Raw genomic sequence first — 22,809 nt, forward strand, 5'->3', positions numbered from 1 at the left:
GCTTAGGGCCTCTAATGGTGTTAATCTGGCCCTGACAGGATAGATGTGTTTTTTTAACATTTCAGTTCTGTGGAGTTTGGGGTTGCCTCGACCACGATTTTTCGTCACGACGGCCGCATCGCAGATTCCTATTTCACCAGCGGCCGCCTATTGCTTGCTTTTTTGTTTCAAAATTACTGATGTAAAGACATAGGTAATATATAACATCTAAATTCTAAAGGCTCATAAAACGCCCAGATGAATTTTTAACTTGAAGCACAAATTGCGCTGATCAGTCTTAACTGTTTATGACGTCATAATCTATATATGTGGCGTTTGCGGTACCGTTTTTTCGCATTGTTTGCACAATATTCGTACAAAAAGTCTGACGTTACATGGCTCCTAAACTGGTAACAATATAGTGTTTTCAGTCTGCTAAGAGCAATTTGAAAATTTAGTAGTTGGCAAAAGAGTTTTATTTACATCACGGCCGCCTGTACATATATTATAATAAACATGTTCACAAGCGCACAAACTTGTCTCTGCGACCCCATGTGGCCGTACGGCCCCAGGTCGTGCACCCCTGCAGGCAGTAACTCATGGGTCCCCCACACTCGCAAAAGTTAAAAACAATGCATTTCAAGAGATAACTATAAGTAATTTTGGTGTTGTAATGTAAAACACAGTGATCAGTATTGCGCTTAAGTAACCATGGCCTTAGAACAGGGGTGGGCAAACTTTTCAGTGCAAGGGCCGCATTCAAAAGTTCTAAATCTTATCGGGCCGCATAGTATTTCACCAACGGCCGCCAATTGCTTGCTTGTGTTTGTTTTAAAATAACTGGTGTAAAGAATTAGGTTTATATTATATATATACCATTTAAAGCCACCTAAAATGCTTAGATTAATAGTTTCTAACATGGTGCATAAGTTTAGCAAAACGAAGCTGATTGTTTATGACATCATAATCTGTATTGTGACGATTACTGTGCCTGTTTTTTCGGATTCTTTGCACACAATAAGCGGATAAACAGGCACCGCATATAGTTAATAGGCCGGTAATCTTTTTTCCAGTCACACGAAATCTGTTTTTAGCAGTTTAAAATAGTTGGCAAAATAGTTTTAGTTACGTCACGGCCTCCAGTGCATGTATTTTAATAAACATGGTCACAGCCGCACAAACCCGTCTCCGCGGCCGCATGTGGTCGTACACGCCTGATTTAGCCCAAAATATTAACATAGCATTTAGTTTCCATCTTTAGGTGTTGTGCGGGTCTGTGTTAACGATTCTGAAGCTATTTTTTGTCTGTTTCAAGTACTGCAAAGACGTAAACTTGATCCAAAGTGACCAAAGTTTTCGCGTCAACAGTGCAAAGTGGGCTGTATTTAAAAACGTGAATCGCTTTCACTTTTATCGAACGAAAAAATTATGTCAAGTGACGATTTGTATAAGAACGTGGCAGAAACAACAGGCTAAAGCACGAAAAAAGTGTTTAGTTCCAAAGTATGGTACGGTTACAGATACTGCACATGGTATAGGTATCGGCAAGTCGCACCCGCGGTATTTATTTTTATTTTTTTAAACTGTACGCCTGTGCTTATAATACTATTCAGCGTTGCTCGGTAACTATCTTTTTAAAATTTACTAACATTTGGCGGGCCGCATGAACTCCTTTGCCGGGCCGCATGCGGCCCGCGGGCCGTAGTTTGCCCACCCCTGCCTTAGAATATAATGGACATTTGGGAGTCATAAACCCATATTTACAAATTGAATCACCAATAACAATCGTTCACACGATAAACACGCTCTTCCAATACAACCAACGCAGTACCGTGCTCCACGGAAGTCAGCAACGAAAAGAACTACAACAAGATATAGTTATGTACTATATTTACACTCCATATACCGCCTCCATTGTTGTGGTAAGTTGACGTGGCATAGTTGAAGCATATGTGGTTGGTGCGTTGTTAATGGCAAACGTGCTTTTGGATGTATTTACCAAACAAAGAATGAAACTGCTAACAACAGCAGGTTTATACCAACAACGGCGGGTACCACTTCCTCTCACAGATTTTTTTGCGGTCGCCATCACTTTTTTATTTTTCTGGTTTTGAAATGTTGCAATGCTGAACCTACATTTACCGATTGCAGAAAGAAAAAAAGTTGTCAGCGTGAAACCTCTAACCCCCAAAAGGTTTTACTATGTAATGTCAAAAATTTATGACTAATTGTTCTCAACTGCAATATCACTCTAAACAAAACTCGGACAGGGCCAATTCCGTGCGGATAACAATTTTAAATCATTTACGGACTTTAAAGTTGGATTTAACATGAAACTGTAAAACGGTGCGTAAAGTATGAACCGGGTTGGGTTCACGGCTAATAGAAAAACATGACGTTTGCTCGGGTGCATCTAAAATATACAGGATCGCTTGGTGCATTATTATCACAGCTTGGCGCACCTTTATAACACTTGGTGCACCTTTATATCGCTTGGTTCGACCATTTATCGCTTGGTGAACGTTTATATCGCTTGGTACACATTTATATCACTTGGTTCACCCTACTATCGCATGGTGCACCTTCATGCCACTTGGCGTACCTTTATATCGCTAGGTAAAGGTGCGCGTAGCATTATAGAGGTGAGCAAAACAAAGTTGCACCGAGCGATATAATGTTGCACCGGCCGAAATAAAGGTGCACCAAGTGGAATATACGTGCGCTAAGCGACATAAAGGTGCACCCTGCGATATAAGGGTGAACTATAAGCGATATAAATGTGCACCATGCTATATTAAGATGCACCAAGTAATATCAAGGTGTACCAAAGGATATAAAGGTCCACCAAGTGATAAAAAGGTGCACCAAGCGATCCTGTATATTTTAGATGGACCGCGTTTGCTCACATCCTGGTCAAAAACGCTTCTCGAAGCGTAACCTCAAAGTTTGATGTCGGTTGGCACAAAGTCTCCTGTTCTGCACGTTATTATATTATTCATACGGTTTTTGCTTCCCTATCCCGGAATTGCGTGTGTAATAGTAAGTCAAGTTCGCTAAAGGGAATGCCGAAAGGGCGCAGTCGGTTCCTGTTATGCCTAATAGAAACCATAGGCGGGTTATGAAGCTTACGAAATAATAAAGGTGGAAAAAAACAATATTTTTTGTGAGTGAATCTTTAATATCCGCATCAATAAATTAAGGAGTGGTCCACTACCATCCTTTCTAAGAATTCTAAGAAACTCTCTAGCTGTCACTTTAATCCACAAGGTCATGAACAGCCGTAATATGGAATCCAGTCGCCTTTGTTGTGCTGTGTTACAATTCACGGTAGTCGACCTAACCTTTCTTTTGAGTTTTTGCTGCCGCAACAAAACTCTAAAAAATTCTACAAACATAATCAATTACACGGATTTTGCTTCCCTATGCTGTTTGAAGTCAAGTTCGCTAAATAAATCTCAGAACTGCTCGCTGTGGTTTCCTGTCACAGATTCGATTGCCGTGTTATCAAATGATGGTCAATACCAAAGAGGGCTTGTTGGAATTTCCTAACAAAACCACGAATGTGATCTATTTTATAATCTTATAGTACACAATGTACACAATGCTACATAGTACACAATGCATGTAGAATGTTGATAAAAGAAGTTGGTGAAGAAAATAAACTGGATACATTTTGGTGAGTGAAATTGTAATGATATTAGAATGACTAAATCAAGGAGTGGCCCACTGTCATTCTTCAGGAAAAAGGGTCTTAGAAAACTCTTTGCTGCAGGTTACTCACAAAAATCTTAATCCACAAGCTCACGCACAAAGCCCTCGCCTCAAAACTGAACCCAGCCGCCTTTGTTGTGCTGTGCTATTTTCATGATAGTCGTCCTAAACTTTTCTTCCTGGGGCTTTGATGTCTATGTTATAATTCTTAATAACATTGTCTAATTAGGTAGCTTTGCAATGGCGTTATTCGCATTCTGAAAGAACATAAGACGGTAATCTTACAAAATAATGTTTAATTTAGGGATACATAAATATATGTAAAATAAAGTATGTAAAAACAACGAAGACGTGCAACATACACGTACAAAAAATGCTTTATGCGATCGCTGACTGTTTATTACAGTAAGAATTTTTTTACAATAAACCTATCAGGGTTATATCAGGGTTACGTCACATATGTCGTTTTAGCATAGCTGTATTGCAGTTTGTTGCAACGTTACTATACAACGTTAATAAAACGTTTAAACTGACGTCGAAAACGGTTGTACACAAGTTAAATTTGACGCCAGAGACAAACGTTAATTCTACGTCACATGTGACGTTTTAAAATAGTTTTATTGCAGTTTGTTGCAACGTTACTAAACAACGTTAATAAAACGTTTAAAATGACGTCGAAAACGGTTGTACACAAGTTAAATTTGACGTCAGAGACAAACGTGAATTCTACGTCACATGTGACGTTTTAAAATAGTTTTATTGCAGTTTGTTGCAACGTTACTAAACAACGTTAACAAAACGTTTAAACTGACGTCAAAAACGGTTGTACACAAGTTAAATTTGACGTCAGAGACAAACGTCAATTCTACGTCACATATGTCGTTTTAGAATAGTTGTATTGCAGTTTGTTGCAACGTTACTAAACAACGTTAATAAAACGTTTAAAATGACGTCGAAAACGGTTGTACACAAGTTAAATTTGACGTCAGAGACAAACGTCAATTCTACGTCACATGTGACGTTTTAAAATAGTTTTATTGCAGTTTGTTGCAACGTTACTAAACAACGTTAAAAAAACGTTTAAACTGACGTCAAAAACGGTTGTGCACAAGTTAAATTTGACGTCAGAGACAAACGTGAATTCTACGTCACATATGACGTTTTAAAATAGTTGTATTGTAGTTTGTTGCAACGTTACTAAACAACGTTAATGAAACGTTTAAACTGACGTCGAAAACGGTTGTACACAAGTTAAATTTGACGTCAGAGACAAACGTGAATTCTACGTCACATATAACGTTTTGACAAAGTTGTATTGCAGTTTGTTGCAACGTTACAAAAGAACGTTAATAAAACGTTTAAAATGACTTCGAAAACGGTTGTAAACTGGTTAAATTTGACGTCAGTGACAAACGTGAATTCTACGTCACGTATGAAGTTTTAAAATAGTTGTATTGCAGTTTGTTGCAACGTTACTTAACAACGTTAATAAAACGTTTAAAATGACTTCGAAAACGGTTGTACACAAGTTAAATTTGACGCCAGAGACAAACGTCAATTCTACGTCACATATGACGTTTTAACAAAGTTGTATTGCAGTTTGTTGCAACGTTAGTAAAGAACGTTAATAAAACGTTTAAAATGACGTCGAAAACGGTTGTACACAAGTTAAATTTGACGTCAGAGACAAACGTGAATTCTACGTCACATGTGAAGTTTTAAAATAGTTTTATTGCAGTTTGTTGCAACGTTACTAAACAACGTTAATAAAACGTTTAAAATGACGTCGAAAACGGTTGTACACAAGTTAAATTTGACGTCAGAGACAAACGTTAATTCTACGTCACATGTGACGTTTTAAAATAGTTTTATTGCAGTTTGTTGCAACGTTACTAAACAACGTTAATGAAACGTTTAAACTGACGTCGAAAACGGTTGTACACAAGTTAAATTTGACGTCAGAGACAAACGTGAATTCTACGTCACATATAACGTTTTGACAAAGTTGTATTGCAGTTTGTTGCAACGTTACAAAAGAACGTTAATAAAACGTTTAAAATGACTTCGAAAACGGTTGTAAACTGGTTAAATTTGACGTCAGTGACAAACGTGAATTCTACGTCACGTATGAAGTTTTAAAATAGTTGTATTGCAGTTTGTTGCAACGTTACTTAACAACGTTAATAAAACGTTTAAAATGACTTCGAAAACGGTTGTACACAAGTTAAATTTGACGCCAGAGACAAACGTCAATTCTACGTCACATATGACGTTTTAACAAAGTTGTATTGCAGTTTGTTGCAACGTTAGTAAAGAACGTTAATGAAACGTTTAAAATGACGTCGAAAACGGTTGTACACAAGTTAAATTTGACGTCAGAAACAAACGTGAACTCCACGTCACGTATGACGTTCAAAAACAGTTTTATTTTAGTTTGTTGCAACGTTCAGATGAAACGTCAATAAAACGTTTAAAATTACGTCAAATATAGTTGCACACAGGTTTTCTTCAAACGTCAACAAAATACGTTTTTTTCACGCTTTGAAACACGTCTGGAAAGGTTGTATGAATGTTTTTGCCTGACGTTAGGTTTTACCAAATTTCAACGTCATGTATTACGTAACAAAAACTGTAGCAAGACGTGATTTGTTGACGTTCGTTGGCAAACTTTCCCACAACATTTACTTTGTGTAAAAAAATTGGTTCCGAACGTCGAAACTACGTTGTGTGTCTTAGAAATGAGGACGGTATGGCAACCCTGCCTATAACGTATGTAAAAACAACGAAGACGTGCAACATACACGTACAAAAAATGCTTTATGTGATCGCTGACTGTTTATTACAGTAAGATTTTTTTACAATAACCTATCAGGGTTATATAGCCTATCCCATACTATAGTAGGCTATAGCTTATTTGTTATTTAACCACCCGTTTTTTCGAGTGGGCTAGGCTAGGGATATTTATTTGTTTTTCTTTGTTAGGTGTGGTTAAAGCGCATTTAGCGACCCTGCGTTTATTGGATTACTTAAACATAAGTTAATATACTGCAGACTGTACACAATGTTTCGACCCATCAAGGTCTTGTCAGTGCAGCTGCCTCAGAGTTGCAAGGGGGCCTGAAATCTGGGCCCGAACCCGAAACGTTTTTGAGAAGCCCGTTTAGGCCTGAAATTTTGATTGACAGGCCTATCCACGAAAGCCTTGCAACAAAGGATGAGAAAGAATAAAAAGAAAGACAACAAAGACAATGAACAATAGTAGACAATGAGGTAAACAATACGTTTTAGAGTATGGTGGGCATTTGGTCAGAGCCAGAGACTTGTTACTTAGCTTAGTGATTTTATTTAACAAAATTGGCGGACACGGAACGTAAAGGCAGGCCCGTTTTATCACAAATACCTTAGCCCCAACCCGGCCCGACTTGCAACTCTGAGCTGCCTATCATAGGTCGAACAGTGCACTGTCTCAACTTGTCATACATTGGTCAAAAAAGTCGTTGCTTGCAAAGCACCATCAATTCTAAGCAACGCGAAAAAGGAAAAAAAAGTTCCAAGGGGTTATATAAGTTCCAGATTAAAGCACCTTGCTTATTGTGAGACATAGTAACCTTTGCAGAATGACTCGTGCATTGATTTTCTGTTACCTAGCGGTTTTAGTGGTCTTGTACCAATGCTGTGTTGGTAAGTTATAGTTATGTTTACTGTAAATCAATAACAACAGTTTAAAGCAGTGGTTCCCAAACTTTTTCATATTTTTTTCAAAACGGTCCCTTCGCCACTATTTCGAGGGCTCGCGTTCCTTAAGCCTAAATGTGCATTTCACACAAACGAAAGTTGATTGCAGGATTTTAGCTAGTAATGCAAAATTGCGCTTAACAATTATCCAAAGACAGCATGTGACATCACAAACAGGACAAAAACATTACAATTGTGCGCGAACAATTGCATTTTTTGATAGTTGTCATTCAATAAAGGCAATTGTTTAGCAATGGAGACAGTCGATTATCAATTCTACTTTGATTTAAACTGATTTAGTGGCACAAACTAACGCTAAATAAGATTATAGAATTACTTCAACCGCTTCGCGGTTCCCCCAAAATTTCCTCACGGACCCCTAAAGGACCGCGGACCCCAGTTTGGGAACCGCTGGTTTAAAGCTACGTCTAAAGTTAAAAAATATTAACTTGCGATAAAAAATTGTCACACTACGGTTAGTAATAAAAAAGCAAAGCCAACGTGACGCAAAACCTTTTAAGATGCTTTGCATACATGGAGCGTGTTGCTTTTCAGCTCAAAGAGGATTCAAAATGCATTAAGCCAAGTAAGGGTTATTTAAACAAATGCAACATACGTTAAACATTTCGTTCTAAAGTAAATAAGTGCGATCATGATTTTTCAAATAACCAATGGTGGCAGTTACTTGAGCATGTAGTCTAGCTTAACAAAACATTCCAACTGGGATCAGCCGTGAAGCGTTGATTCAGACTAGCTATCACGGCAAACGTACAGTATTATACGGGCTAAATATGCATATGAGGCAGGCAACGATGCTTGTGATTTGACATTCGACGGCTTCGCCTCCAAACGTGTGTATTTTGTCATGTGGAAATGCTTAGTAACCAGCTGATTCAGTATGATAACTTCAACGGGCCTGCATACTATGTGTTACTTGCAACAACATACGTTTCGCAATTAAAGTCATAACGGAATTTAACAAGCAGCAATATAAAACACCTAAAAATATGTGTTTGTTCGACAACATATATTCTAACGCTTTCTTTACAAAGGCATTTGACATGACATGTAAAATAAACTTGTACAAAAACAAATCATGTGCTGCAATAAACTCAATTTGTTTTAACAGAGCGTCAATAACATGTGCTCAAAGTTTTGTGTTAGCGACGCAAGTACCCCTGCATTCAACTGCAACAATTGGGAAAAAGTGAGAAAAAGTAAGTTAGAAAAATTCCGTAATCGAATTTTCAATCATTGTGTTTCTAAGCTGGGAAAATGGAAAGACAACTTACAAAACTTTTTGCCAAACTTAGCTACATAAAGTATTAGTGACAATTATTCAATATTACAATAAAGTATTTAGGAACAATATTAATCCCCAGAAACATGTACTGTAGTTGGATAATGAATATTTTTTTAACATTAACCGGAGTTGTAGGTTGATCTGGACTTGGGTTCGAATTTATAATAAATGAGGCTTAATTCGGGCCTGACTTTGCTTATAGGGTTCGGGTTTCAGGTCCGCACTTTTGGTTTGTGCCCTAATCGTATACTTTTTGGGTTCGGGGCAGGTCTTTTTACCACCCTAACATGAATGTATTTTACTTACAGCTCTGTGCTTTCATTGCAAAGAAACACTGAAAAACCAATGCTGGCTGGGAAAATAAAGAATGCGACAAACAGAAAAATCGATCAATACGGAATTCAACAACTTTTTGTTCAAATTGTCGTTTTGATCGTTGCTTTGTTATCGTCAATAAAAAGTTGGCAAAGTACTAAAGTTTTTGTTTAACAAAAGCTTGGTTTTGACTTTTTACATGTTGATTTTTAAACAAAACGAAAACTCTGGATAGCTTGGCCAATAAAATGTACTGTTTAAAACTGTAAATGTGATTTCACGGGCTTATTGTAACCGTAAAATCGTTCGAAAGCAGTCTACACAACGACGGTTGTTATTCTTTATGAAACAATGCACAAATTAATAGATTAAGCTACTATTTTTTCAATCAATGCTAATTTGGCAAAATAAATTCGTCAGATCGAATGTTCGGTACCGATGAACGTTCATCTTTAGTGTTCAGATGAACGTTCATCTTTAGTGAATAGTAAAAAAATAAAGATATCTCAAACTTCCAAGTTATCGAAAGTTACTGAAGATGGAACAGAGTAGTTAAAATTGAACTAGGTCTAAGTTTCCATGCATTAAAAAGATGCTCGTCCTTTATCCTAACGTTGTTAGTTCCTTTTTATCAATTTCGAGAATTTTTTTTATAAATCTGCACTACAGAGTTTAGAGCTTGTAAATTACTCTCTAGTGACACTTGCCGGTTGGATAAGTTCGTGTTGAAGGTTTAACTATTTACAACGCACTTTCAACATATTAAAAAAAAACACTTCCCACAATTTCGTTCAGCTGTTGCGCTGTCTTTTGTTATCGGAAGGCGTGACTCCATGCGCCTCCAGACAGCACAGCAGGGGCGATCGCTTGTGTCCTAAAACTGTCTTTAACGCGCCTTTCCTTGCGCTCAAACTGCAAGACGCCAAGAGCTATATAACGAACTCTTTTATTCTACAATATGGCCGATAGATGGCGCTCGAGAGTACGGCAGCACGGCAAGTACAAGGGTCAAAAGGCGGTTTCTACAAAAAAAACGTTCAAATTAAGACAAGGCAACAAAAGTCGAATTTCAATGACATTTACGCTTACCAAACTATTAGAGGACTGGAGTCGTTTAAATTCAAGCGATCAGTAGAAGGTGTAAACACAGCATCTAATAACATCACACATAAACATCACTTAATCACACTAGTGACGGACGGCAAACTTTAAGCAACAATAATCTTACCGGAATAACACAGTTCGGTTCAGAATAACACGGGTTGGACGACGGCGGAATTCACGTCTGAATACAGGTTTCACATAAATTCAAATCCAAAAGTTTAACAACAAGGTTTAACATATGCTTACCGATCACTAAATATTCAAGTCAAACATTGGACGATTCAGTTTCTAAACAGCATAATTTTCCTGTTCGTTACACAAAAAACAAACATAATTGACCAGTTTAAAAAACGCATGCAGACGCTGTAAGTTCCATTCACTAATAAACACGAGGCGGTCTCGCCTACAAGACGTGATACCAATAAACAATGCCAAAGTTGTGACATCACAATCACCGATAGTGTGACAAACAATGTTGCAGGTGGCACAACACTGCGTCATACACAGGAATCAAGACTACTGGCGGGAAACACAGAAAACATAAACATATGTACAAGGCGATATAACACTCCCACCCAAATGTGGGAGCAACGTGACACATTTTTTCAAAAACAACATCGCCAATCGCGCGTGCATCGCAATGAGGCGATGATTTCTTGTCGGACAGTTTCTGTTGTGAAAACTCAATTCGTCTTCCATCTAGCAGTCCGAGCTGCGAATGCTCGGTGAGGTCGGTGTTAAGCTCTCGTCAGAATCAACGATGCGGCAAAGCTTGGCGATCGGCCGTTGAAGCACACCACCGCTCGTCCGTACAAGCACAGTGCGTACTCTTTGAGATTCGTCGGGATAAGTGTGGACAACACGGCCGATCAACCACTTTGAACGGCATTTGGAATCGTCCACCAGTAGAACGATGTCGTCCTCCTTAAAGTTCGGCTGGCTCTCGTGCCATTTGGAACGAGTAGCAACGGCGGGCAAGTACTCCTGCACAAATCGGCGCCAGAACTGGTCGGCTAGAAACTGTACTTGCCGCCACCGACGTCTTGTGTAGCAGTCCTTCTCATCGGTAATTGTCGGTGGCATATTCGGGGAACTTCTCATCAGCAACAGATGATTCGGGGTCAGCGGCTCTTCATCCCTGTGATCAAACCTCACAGGTATCAGGGGTCTAGAATTGATTATAGCCTCAGCTTCCACAAGCAATGTCTCCAAAGCTTCGTCAGTCATCACTTGGGAGGACGTAATTGAAGACAGGATTCGGCGAACAGACCGTATCATCCGTTCCCATGCACCACCCATGTGGCTCGCAGCAGGGGGATTGAAAGTCCACGACGTTCCTTTCTGGTGGAGAAATTCAGTAATTTGACACTGGTTCCAGGCTCGTAGTGACTCTCGCAGGATGCGCTCTGCGCCAACAAAGTTTGTACCGTTATCGCTGTAGACGTGAACGGGTGCTCCACGGCGCCCGATGAAACGACGAAAAGCAGCAATAAACGAATCGGTAGACAAACTGTGGGCGACTTCCAAGTGTACAGCACGGATTGTAAGACAAGTGAATATGCAGCCGTACCGTTTAATTTCACTGCGCCCTTGTTTCACCAAAAATGGTCCAAAATAATCAATTCCGACATTTGAGAACGGAGGTTCAGCAACACCAAGACGGGCCGGTGGTAGATCAGCCATTATTTGCTGTCCGGGTCTAGCACTGCGACGACGACAGGGCAAACATCTTCCAAGAACGCGACGAACTGCAACGCCGCCCTTTGCAATCCAGTATTTTTTTCTAATAGATGTCCAAGTGTGCGCTAAACCAGAGTGTCCTACGCTTTCATGGTGCGCCTGAATCAATAGGTCAGTAAGATGTGAAGAATCAGGCAGAATTGTAGTCAACAGGAGCCTTTGCTAAGCGCCCTCCAACACGCATGAGTTGATCTTTGAGGATAGGGTTTAGCTTGTACACTGCGGAACTGCAATCGGACCTTTTCGGACAGCCTCGTTGAGTCAAAGACGATAGCAGTGAGCCGAAGTGTTTCCGTTGCACATACTTGACAAGTTCCAATTCAGCATTTTCAAGTTCACACACATCAAGAGCAGTGCGTTTGATTGACTGTCTGATCCCAGGACTCAGATAAGCCTTAAATCTGATCAACCAAGCCACTGCTTTCTTTAGCCGATGCAGATTTGAGTAATGATCGACAATGCGATCAACAGGAAAAGTCGATCTTGAAACATCGACTGCAAAGGACCCAGCAGTCCTTTCGATAAGAGGCTTAAATTCTGCGGGAAGTTCAGGGGTTGGAACTGATTGCACAGGCCAATTTTCTTCAGGCTCAAAAAGGAACGACGGCCCTTTTAACCAACGACATGACCCGACGAAAGATGTGGCAGGTAATCCTCTGGAAGCATCGTCTGCAGGGTTTTCTTTAGTTGGAAGCAAGAAACGTCAGTCAACCTCTCTATCTCGGCCAAACGGTTGGCTATAAACACAGGGAAACGTTTCGTAGCGTTACGAATGCTATGTAAAACAGCAGTGGAATCACTCCAGAAGGTTGAACGGGTAATTGGCAAGTCCAGTTCCTTTCTCATCAAGCGATCAAGTTTTGCAGCAAGCACAGCGGCGGTCAATTCAAGTCGCGGGATTGTCGTGGTACTCAGCGGAGCCAGTCTGGATTTTCCAATAAGAAATGAGCATTTGACTGCTCTGTTCCGGTCTTCGATTCGCATGTATGACACAGCGCCGTATGCTAACCTCGAAGCGTCGGCAAAATGATGCAGCTCGTATGTGAGTGGTGCCCTTAAGACCAATGTCTTAAAACAGCGTGGGATGGCAACGTCACGCAAATTCGGAAGGTCGTCGAGCCATTTTTTCCATTGACATGAAACCATTTCAGGAATATCATCATCCCAATCCAACTGCAGTTTACACAATTCCTGCAGTAGCAATTTTGCAGTTAAAACCACAGGAGCAACAAATCCCAGTGGATCGTATAGTGAACTGACAGTCGAGAGAATTCCTCTGCGCGTATGTGGCCTCCTCGGTAGTTCAATTTTGAACTCAAATTCATCATCGAACGCGGACCAATGCACCCCGAGAACTCGTTGCTGCGTCGTGTCGTCAAGGCAGTGTAATTTTACAATCTTCGCACGATCATCCTCGGGAATCGAGTCTAAAACCAGAGTTTCGTTAGAAAGCCACTTCGTAAGGCGAAATCCTCCTCTGGATAAAAGATCCTTTAGCTGTTGACGAACAACAATCGCTACATCTGCACTGTCAACAGATGTTAGACAATCATCAACGTAAAAATTACGTAGAACAGTCGAACGAACACGACTGTCGAAGTCACTGCCAAATTCTTCCGCAGTTTGCCTTAAACAGAAAGAAGCGCAGCTAGGGGACGATGTCGCGCCAAACAAGTGCACTTTCATCCGATGAGGTGTCGGGGAGCAGGTCAAATTCCCATCAGGCCACCACAGGAAACGGAGAGCATCGCGATCAGTTGGTTCCACGCGCACCTGATGGAACATTGCCTCAATGTCGGCAATTAGGGCAACGGGATGTGTTCGAAAACGGGTCAGAACTCCTACCAAGTTATTCACTAAGTCAGGACCCTGCATAAGACTGTCATTAAGGGAGACTCCTTTACTCTGAGCAGCACAGTCGAAAACAACACGCAGCTTGTCCGGCTTATGGGGATTAAACACGGGATGGTGTGGTAAATACCAGATGTGCTTGCCAATAGATATTTCCTTTTCAGGGACCTCTTCCGCATAGCCCCTTGATATGTAGGTCTGCACTGTATCTACATACCTTTTACAGAGGTCTTCGTTGCGCAACAACCGTCCTTTTAAACTGGCCAGACGTTTGTCAGCCATTGTGCGGCTGGCTGGTAGCGTTTCTACCCCAGCCTTCCACGGCAACGGAAGTTGAAAATGATCATCGCGGTGTTTGACAGACCTTTTCATTAAGTCGTATGCCATCCGATCTTCTCTGGATGTAGGCGCATCGAATACCGAGGTCCCGTCACTAAATTCGTTTTCCCACAGACACTTGACCTCCTGTTGGTGCATGACCCGAGCCACTTTCATGTATCGAACGTGAGCCTCATCTGTAGCGGACGAATCAAATGTAGGACCAAAGAGTGACCAGCCAAGAGGGGTTTTTACAGCACACGGACCCCCCTGTGGGTCTGAACGCGTACACAGCACGTTAAAGGCTGCAGGAACATCAGCGCCTATGAGAATCGTGACTGTTCCTCCTTCCAAATGAGGCAGGTTTAGATTTTGGAGATGTGGATATTTGTGAAGAACATTTGGCGTAGGGAAGCAATTTGGCGATACAGGAATTTTATCAATAGACAGAACTTCGTTAAGGACCAGAGGCTTTCCTCCACCAAGCGGAGTAACAGTGAAAGAGATCGTGGAACCTTGATACACTCTAGATTGATCGGTAAGCGTGCTTAAGCATATTTTTCGACCCTTACACTGTAGGCCGAGTTTGTCAATTAGTCGTTGTTCGCAAAATGTTGAAGTAGACCCTTGATCCAGGAAGGCATACGTATTTACCTCGATACCGTTATGTCTGACCGTCACCGGCACGACGTTGAGGTAGACTCCGCAGTTATTGGTGGACGCCTTCATACTAGAAACCGTTTGGGTAGTCGTTTCCATGACAGGGTTCTCAGCATTTCCGACGACCTGTTTCCTTTGAAATGCACCATGCAGCTTCGTATGATGAAAGGTGCTAATGCAACCTTCAACGGAGCACGATTCTCGACAGGGACAATTCCCGCAACGATGCCCTGAACAGAGACATTTGAAACAAAGGCCATTAGAGGTTACAACCTCGCGACGTTTTTGTAAGGTCATTTTGTCGAAGTCCGGGCACGTCGACAAATCATGTGACAGTTTACAACAGACACAACACGGAGCGGGAACAGGTGGTGTGTCAGAACGTGCCCTATTAAACTTTGATGATGAGATGTTGTACGTAGCGGCTCTTGAACTCCGTTTTGGCTCGATTGGCGTTTTTTCGCGCACGACTTCGTAGACCGCTTCGGACCCAAACAGTGAATTGGCAACACGGGCGCACCGCACAACGAAACTTGTAAACACAAGGTATCCAGCTTGTCTCCCGGTTTCCTCAAGCACCTGGAAAGAGTGTTCCACCCATCTCTCTCGATACTGAAATGGAAGTTTCCGGATGAGTTGCTTCAACGTATCTAGTGAGTTTAAACTTGCGAACTCTTGGATGTCTTCCAGAGAACTACGGCATTTTTCAAGCAAGTCAGAAAAATCCATAAGTTCCTTTGGTCGACCTTGTCTAACGGGCGGAAAAAGCTTTAACCGGCGTTCGCAAGCATTGGCAACAATATGTGGTTGACCGTAATCATAATGCAGTCGGGAACGCGCCTTTGAGTAACCAGAGACTGTATCCTTGCTGTAGATTTCGAGCTTGTCTGCAACAGAATCTTCACAGTATTGGAGCAAGCAAACCAGTCGCGATTCTTCAGATTTTGTTCTGCGGTGAACATGCGACTCAATGGCTCGAACAAACGACCAGTAGTTCAACGGGTCGACGTCGAACTTCTTGATGGCCGGCTGAGGCAGGACTATTTGTTGTTGAACGAAATCGGTGTCGGGAGCACATCGAGGCGGGGAAGAAGCACGCGGTTTGTTCATGTATGGAGGATAGGGGTCGGAATCGGTACGCGACCTTTCGACAGGTGGAACAACAGCAGGAGCGAGTATAGGCTTTATATCCATTTTCGAAATTTGCGGGCGTGACATTTTTACGGGATTTGTCGGAGTCTGGGCCACAGCGGATGACCGTGGTGGAGAATACACGGGCTCCCTGGAACAATTGCCAAGTGATGCAACCGGTGGCGACAAGTCATTAATCTGTGGTTTGTGGACGACCGGTCTACCTTCGTTCTCCAACTCCTCGTCCCAAGCAAGGACCTCAGCTTCGGCCAACGCGACTTCATTGTCCCTATTTTTTATTCTTCGTTTGGCATCGATTGCGGCCTGCTGCTTAGCGAAAGCGGCTTGCATGTCAGCTTGTTGGGTCTCTAAGGCGACATCTTCGTCGAGTTGCTGTCGCGACAAGCGAGCTACGCGCATCCGTACCCTGGCCGCTTTTCGGCAACTTTCCGAGGCGTGACTCCATGCGCCTCCAGACAGCACAGCAGGGGCGATCGCTTGTGTCCTAAAACTGTCTTTAACGCGCCTTTCCTTGCGCTCAAACTCCAAGACGCCAAGAGCTATATAACGAACTCTTTTATTCTACAATATGGCCGATAGATGGCGCTCGAGAGTACGGCAGCACGGCAAGTACAAGGGTCAAAAGGCGGTTTCTGCAAAAAAAACGTTCAAATTAAGACAAGGCAACAAAAGTCGAATTTCAATGACATTTACGCTTACCAAACTATTAGAGGACTGGAGTCGTTTAAATTCAAGCGATCAGTAGAAGGTGTAAACACAGCATCTAATAACATCACACATAAACATCACTTAATCACACTAGTGACGGACGGCAAACTTTAAGCAACAATAATCTTACCGGAATAACACAGTTCGGTTCAGAATAACACGGGTTGGACGACGGCGGAATTCACGTCTGAATACAGGTTTCACATAAATTCAAATCCAAAAGTTTAACAACAAGGTTTAACATATGCTTACCGATCACTAAATATTCAAGTCAAACATTGGACGATTCAGTTTCTAAACAGCATAATTTTCCTGTTCGTTACACAAAAAACAAACATAATTGACCAGTTTAAAAAACGCATGCAGACGCTGTAAGTTCCATTCACTAATAAACACGAGGCGGTCTCGCCTACAAGACGTGATACCAATAAACAATGCCAAAGTTGTGACATCACAATCACCGATAGTGTGACAAACAATGTTGCAGGTGGCACAACACTGCGTCATACACAGGAATCAAGACTACTGGCGGGAAACACAGAAAACATAAACATATGTACAAGGCGATGTAACAGTAGCTGTCAATTGTTTAATATCACTTATCAAATGTCTGTTGTGTAGGAACGTATTCTAAGCCAATATCCGTCTTGTGGATGCTTTCTTTATCGACAATGACTGGTTCACAAAACCATGGATAAAACTGGTGGTCCATTGCCTGAAACGACTTGAAAACTACGCTGCGGCGTCTCGGTTTTAGCTCGGAACGCCACACGAGGGGAGAATTGAAACGCGATTCCTAAAAGCAGTAGCGGCTCGTGTATAGGGTTTGCGGAGCTGCAGCATCTTTAGATAATTTTACTTAATATTCTCGCCATAAAATTACAGATAATTTTCATTCTAAGTTAGGCTACATAATTTCTGTATTCTTTATCAATATTTAAGAAGCATAATTTCTGCTCTGATAGGCAATTTTTTCATTAAAAAAAATGTATGGCATTATTAAGTTATCTGTGGTGGAGCTGTGCGCTTCACAGCTCCAGTTTTATGACATTTAACAGTTGTGCGCATGCGCACTTGGAAAAGCTAATAGGTGACAAGGAGCTGTAGCTCGAGTAGCTCCACCGGTGACGTAGCGGTAGATGTGTTGTCTGTTTCGCGTCTTTTGTGTGTTTCAAAGTCAAACCCGTGTACCACATTCTTAAGTTCGACAGTGAGTACATTTAAAGAATTATTTTACCATCTTTAAATTTATGTATTTTGAAAGCCATTCGTAAGTTTATACAATGACTGCAAGTGGGCTTCAGTTTTTGCAGTTATCATTGAATTAAGTAGTGTATCTAACACTTCGAAAAGTCACGACTAACCTTTGTAATAAATAACTGAATTAAAGTGCAAAGAAGTGATAAAATACACCTGCTACAAAAACAATGGCCAACTAGTGTAGCGGTCATGATATTAATGTGCACAAAGTTTATGTTTAACGTTAGCATGTTGTTTGCAATAATGTTGCACAGCATGTAGGGGAAGTGTTTAACCTCTTTATAACTGGATGTAAGTGTTGGTATTTCCGTTCTCATACAAGTCATAAGATATTTTGAGTCATTTTGTTATTCTAGAATGTTCTGCACAAACATAAGGTGTTTGTTCATCATTACGCATACTGCCTCTTGTTTATACTGTCGTTTCCGTTTCAAGTTTAAAGTAGAACACAGCCGCGCGTACTTGAGAAGAAGCATAGCAGCTCGGTCGATATGACTTTATAAATTGCACCTTTGCCATAAAATGAATTCTATAACTTAAAGGAAAAAAGGTTTCACGCAATAGCCAATATTTTGCTCTACTATATATAGCTTATTTTCGACTTTGTCGCCGGTGAATTCTGGGTCTATTCATAGACTATTTTTAGTCATCTGGTAGTCTATTTTCTTCTATTTTTCTCCCTTTGGGGATGTGGAAGCTGATTTAATCGTTCGCCTTTAAACGTTTACTCAAGAATACAAAGAAATAAGAGACACTCTGTGGGGCTGTTAATCAGACAGCTGTTATTGAGATGCAAAGATCAGACTCACTAAACAATTTGCAATGAACATCATAGTTTACAACACTGTAGCCGCCTTTAACAAGTCGTCATCGAGGCAGGCGTGCCTACACTAGAAAGGTGGCTTTTTTCTGTATATGTTTTGTAAAGGCTGAATATTTGAAGCAATTTTTAGGCCCGAGCCGCCACTGCCTAAAGGTAGAGCTACTAATGTAAGAACTTACAGTAGCCAGGTTTGGGAATTTAGGTAAAAAAATTACTGAGTCAACAAATTCTTGCAAATTGCTGACTCAGCAATTGTTGTCTCCGTAAAAACCTAGGCTCCGTTGCGTCAACTATCGGAAATTTCCAAACGTGGCTACTGTGAGTTCTTACGTACTTCAGGAAAGGGGACCCATAAATATTGTAAGGCAGAATGACAAATTAGATCATCGCAGTCAAAGTAACATCATTTAACTTTCACCCTTTATGTAATTGACATTTGGGCCCAACCAATAACAATTGTTTACACGACACGATTTCCAATTCAACCAACGCAGCACCGTGCTCCATGGAAGTCAGCAACGAAAAGAACTAAACCACGTTGCGTTATCACACAAAACTGGCAGTCGATTGTTACGTCACACAACGCAATAGATTACAACACAAGTTGCACTGAGGAAGAGCGGGAATCAATTGAAATCGGCAATTACTGGCAAATAAGATGCAGCACAGAACACACGTACCGGTTTAGCAAAATGCTCCGATTACAACAGTTTATAAAATTAATTGTAAGTTAGAAAAAGTTTTAAAAATACAAATAAACCAATGTAAAGGTGTCGGGCCGGATCCGGTCCTCGAGAACATTTTGTCCGGCCCGCGACTACATTTTTTGGTTTGCCAAATCGTAATGATAAACTTGTATACAAAAACCACTTACGAAAGTTTTCCTGTCACGATTTGTAGAATTGATATTACCCAGTTTCAAAGGTTTCAACGCCCAGTTTGTTACGTCACAGTTAAGACTACAAGTGTTAATTGTGCGCAAACAATCGCCTTCTTTTGTTACTTGTAACGTGATATAAAATCATTTGCTAATATACAAGTGAGATGAGACTAACTATATAATTCAGGGGTGTCCAACTCGAACACAGCGCCGTGCCAATTTTGGTCTTAAAAGCAAGGATGGCAGCACGGTACGGTACGATGGTACGGTACGCAGCAAATTTCATCAAAAAGTACGGTACGCAAAGAAAGCCAAGTACGGGTACGGTACGGTCCTTCACTAGAGCGTACCACCGTACCAAAAGCGTACCGTACCACTGTACTGGTACGCATATTAAATGTTGATTAAACGGTCATTTTTAAATCGTTACCATTTGCAGATAATATCAAAATTGTCTAAAACTTGAATTTAAGTTGTTTAAAAAATGGTTTCATCACAGTGCCCTGTATCAAAATAGTGCTCAAAAAAGTTTATGACGTCACTGCTTAATAATGTGTGCTTACTATGCAGAAGGAGGGTTACACGCATAGGCGCCGAGTGGGAGGTGGCGGGGTGGGTTTGTACAGTACGGTGGCGGCCACCGTGGAAATTTTGATTTGCTTGTAGCGGTATAGTACGAAACATCGTAAAATCTTTTTGGGAACTCTTAAACAAGCATGCTGGCATAAAAGCAACAAAACGCGTGGAAACTGCAACGTGTTTTGGTTAGAGCTTTGTTTATGACGTCAAACAAATTGTTGACAGGTGTATGGCCATAATTATGTACAATGCGATTGTACTGTAATGAATGGTTAGTTTAGACTTTAGGTGATACAAGAGCAACAATTTAATGAAACATTTTATAAACGTTGCTAAACGAAAAAAAAAACGTTAAAGCAAATTGTTTCAACTGAATTGTTTTTTAAAGATTTTAACGAATGTTACATTCTATTGAAAGTTTCTTGGGCTTTGAGGTGGGTTCGTGTGGTTGCACGCATTAGTGACGTGACAAAAAGTGACGTCATAATTTACGTCCGCCACCTTGCATTTTTATAAAACTCGGCGCCTATGGTTACACGTACCGTAGACGTATTATCAAAACGCGCACATGACAAGAACAGAGATCAACTCGGCATTTGTAATTGATTCTCCAGTTAGTTGAAAAAGCTAGCTAGTATTGTATTCTCTTCCGCACCAATGATTTTAAGAAACATGCTGTTGAAAATTACACACTGTCACTGCACGAGCCCATCGTAGAAAACGGATCAACCTTTCATTTCATAAGCTGGTTGTAATGAGACAGCTTGTTTAGAGTTTAGACAACTCTACTTTAAGTGCATGTCATATTGTCATAAAATGTATCCAAATTAATGCCCATACGAGGTACGGTCAACGCAATACGTACCGTACCGTACTGCCATCCTTGCTTAAAAGATACTCGCGTGCCAACGTTTGGTCTATGTTGGCCAATATGCAGAACCGTATTAAATAGTTAGAAAAAAAAATATCGTCAAATGCGAGTAAACTTGTTTATTATACTTCAGAAACCTTTAATTCTGTTTATGCGAAACAAGATACAAATAGTTTGCAACGGGCTTAAAGTTTTGTCAAAAAACGAAAAAATTAATTAGTGGGTTGTGTAACTTTACTACTGATAATCTTTACTAAAGTTAGAATAAAGGCCAAGAAGATTTAAAAGAAACAAATTTAATTGCGTTATAAATCCTAATGTTTACCATCTAAATGTGCAAAAGCTTGTGTGCCATTTTCAAATGCTCTGCGTGCCACATGTTGGACACCTCTGATATAATTTAAAAGTCACATAACCAGATTTTAAATGGAATTGTAAGGACCATATCTCGTCGCCCCCATAAAAATCGCCTTGCGAGCTAAGTTTGGAGAGACGGCGCGAGGGCATGCAAAGCTAAGTTTGGAAAGACGGCGCGAGGGTTTGCATTGCAAACCATGCGGTCCGCACGAATTATTATTAAACTTATCCGGCCGCAGTGAAAAAAGGTTGATGTTAGGAAAGCATTTGGCGGTTTTAGGTAAAACGTCAGGCTTGATGTGATTTATATTTTTTCGGTAATCAATCTTCGCTACTTGACAAACAGTTTAAAGCAGCGCTTCCCAACCGGTGGACCGCGGCCCACTGGTGGTCCGCGACGTTCTTTCTGGTGGGCCGCGAAGCTTTTCAAACTACTACCATACCAATATAGAGGTTAAAAAAAGTTACACAGTTTGTGTGAACGTACTTTCAAATTTAACCACTTTCCTCAAAAGTATGATACTACTCACTATGAAAGCCGCATGACGCATAAGATTTCACGTTAAACAAAGCTTTATTACACAAACAAACTGCGATTGTCGCGTCACAACAGTACTTGAACTAGTTGTAAAATCTTGATGCTGGAACTCTCTTTGTTGACTTTATTTGGTCTTTGCGTAGCTACAAAATGGATAGTTTTTTTTATTGTGGTTTTCTCGCAATATTATACGGTGGTCCGCCAAAAAAACAAAATTTTTGAGAGGGCCGCGAGCTGGAAAAGGTTGGGAAGCACTGGTTTAAAGGGTATGACAATTTTGCTGGTTTTCTGCGTTACTGTACTGACATTAAAACGGCTTCTTAAATCGATTTGGGCTCTGGTCGGGCCTTTGCTCTCAGTTTAGGGCCCTCTTACAACTCTGGGCCGCGTTAATCATGATCCACCAATTTTGCCCTACCTTGTTTTGTGCAACTTTTATACGTTGCGTAGCTCAGAGTTTTAAACGGGCCTGTCCTACCCGAATAGTTTTTGAGAAACTTGTTTAGGTCTGAAAGTTTGATTAAAAGGCCTACATTGAAACCTCGTGAAAGACCGAAATTACAAACACAATAAACAATTGGTCTTAGCAACTGGCTACTTAGCTAGCCAAATTTATTCAAAAAAATATTCAAATACGGAGACAAAGTGTAAAGACAGGCCCGAAATAAACCCCTTTTTTTAAGTTACCTAAGCCAGCAGCCGGCCCGAAAAGCCCTGTCCGTCTTACAACTCTGGTGCAGCTATTTCCAGAAAGACCAGACTAGTAATGGTTCAGTGCAATTGTGTCGCATGTTTTCTTTCATCGAGAGAACAAAATTCAACCCAACAAAGAGAATTTTTTTGTAAACGAATTAATTACACGGTCTGAATTTTCTACAGGTGAAATTAGTAGGAGTCAAGATTACAGTGTAGGTACCTGTTACAC

The 22,809-nt window shown here is 40.8% G+C and overlaps 2 protein-coding genes and 1 long non-coding RNA gene across 3 annotated transcripts; 1 reads left to right on the top strand and 2 right to left on the bottom strand.

Moving 5' to 3' along the window:
- Positions 1 to 6,604: 6,604 nt before the first annotated feature.
- LOC145208400 (uncharacterized) lies at positions 6,605 to 9,205 on the top strand. The gene is made up of 3 exons (XR_013854694.1): positions 6,605 to 7,371; positions 8,555 to 8,642; positions 9,037 to 9,205. It is a non-coding gene; the product is annotated as an uncharacterized LOC145208400 (long non-coding RNA).
- Positions 9,206 to 9,972: 767 nt separating this feature from the next.
- On the bottom strand, positions 9,973 to 16,421 carry LOC145233898 (uncharacterized). Its single transcript, XM_080098671.1, has 3 exons — positions 12,688 to 16,421; positions 10,394 to 12,624; positions 9,973 to 10,328 (listed from the first exon to the last, which is right to left on the bottom strand). Exons 1-2 carry the CDS (start codon positions 16,265 to 16,267, stop codon positions 12,500 to 12,502), a joined length of 3,705 nt encoding a protein of 1,234 aa, XP_079954797.1. The 5' UTR covers positions 16,268 to 16,421; the 3' UTR covers positions 9,973 to 10,328; positions 10,394 to 12,499.
- Positions 10,847 to 11,830, bottom strand: LOC145210490 (uncharacterized). Its single transcript, XM_080079990.1, has one exon. The coding sequence runs from the start codon at positions 11,828 to 11,830 to the stop codon at positions 10,847 to 10,849; it is 984 nt and encodes a 327-aa protein (XP_079936116.1).
- Positions 16,422 to 22,809: the final 6,388 nt, after the last annotated feature.

Source organism: Phallusia mammillata, chromosome 1 (assembly GCF_965637545.1).
Source record: "Phallusia mammillata chromosome 1, kaPhaMamm4.hap1.1, whole genome shotgun sequence".
NCBI classification, from domain to species: Eukaryota; Metazoa; Chordata; class Ascidiacea; order Phlebobranchia; family Ascidiidae; genus Phallusia; species Phallusia mammillata.

Coding starts and splice junctions, on each gene's coding strand:
- LOC145210490 (XM_080079990.1), bottom strand. CDS start 11,830: ATGGCTGATCTACCACCGGCCCGTCTTGGTGTTGCTGAACCTCCGTTC.
- LOC145233898 (XM_080098671.1), bottom strand. CDS start 16,267: ATGCGCGTAGCTCGCTTGTCGCGACAGCAACTCGACGAAGATGTCGCC. Junction 12,625..12,687: donor TACCCGTTCAACCTTCTGGA/GTGATTCCACTG, acceptor CTGTGTTTATAG/CCAACCGTTTGGCCGAGATA.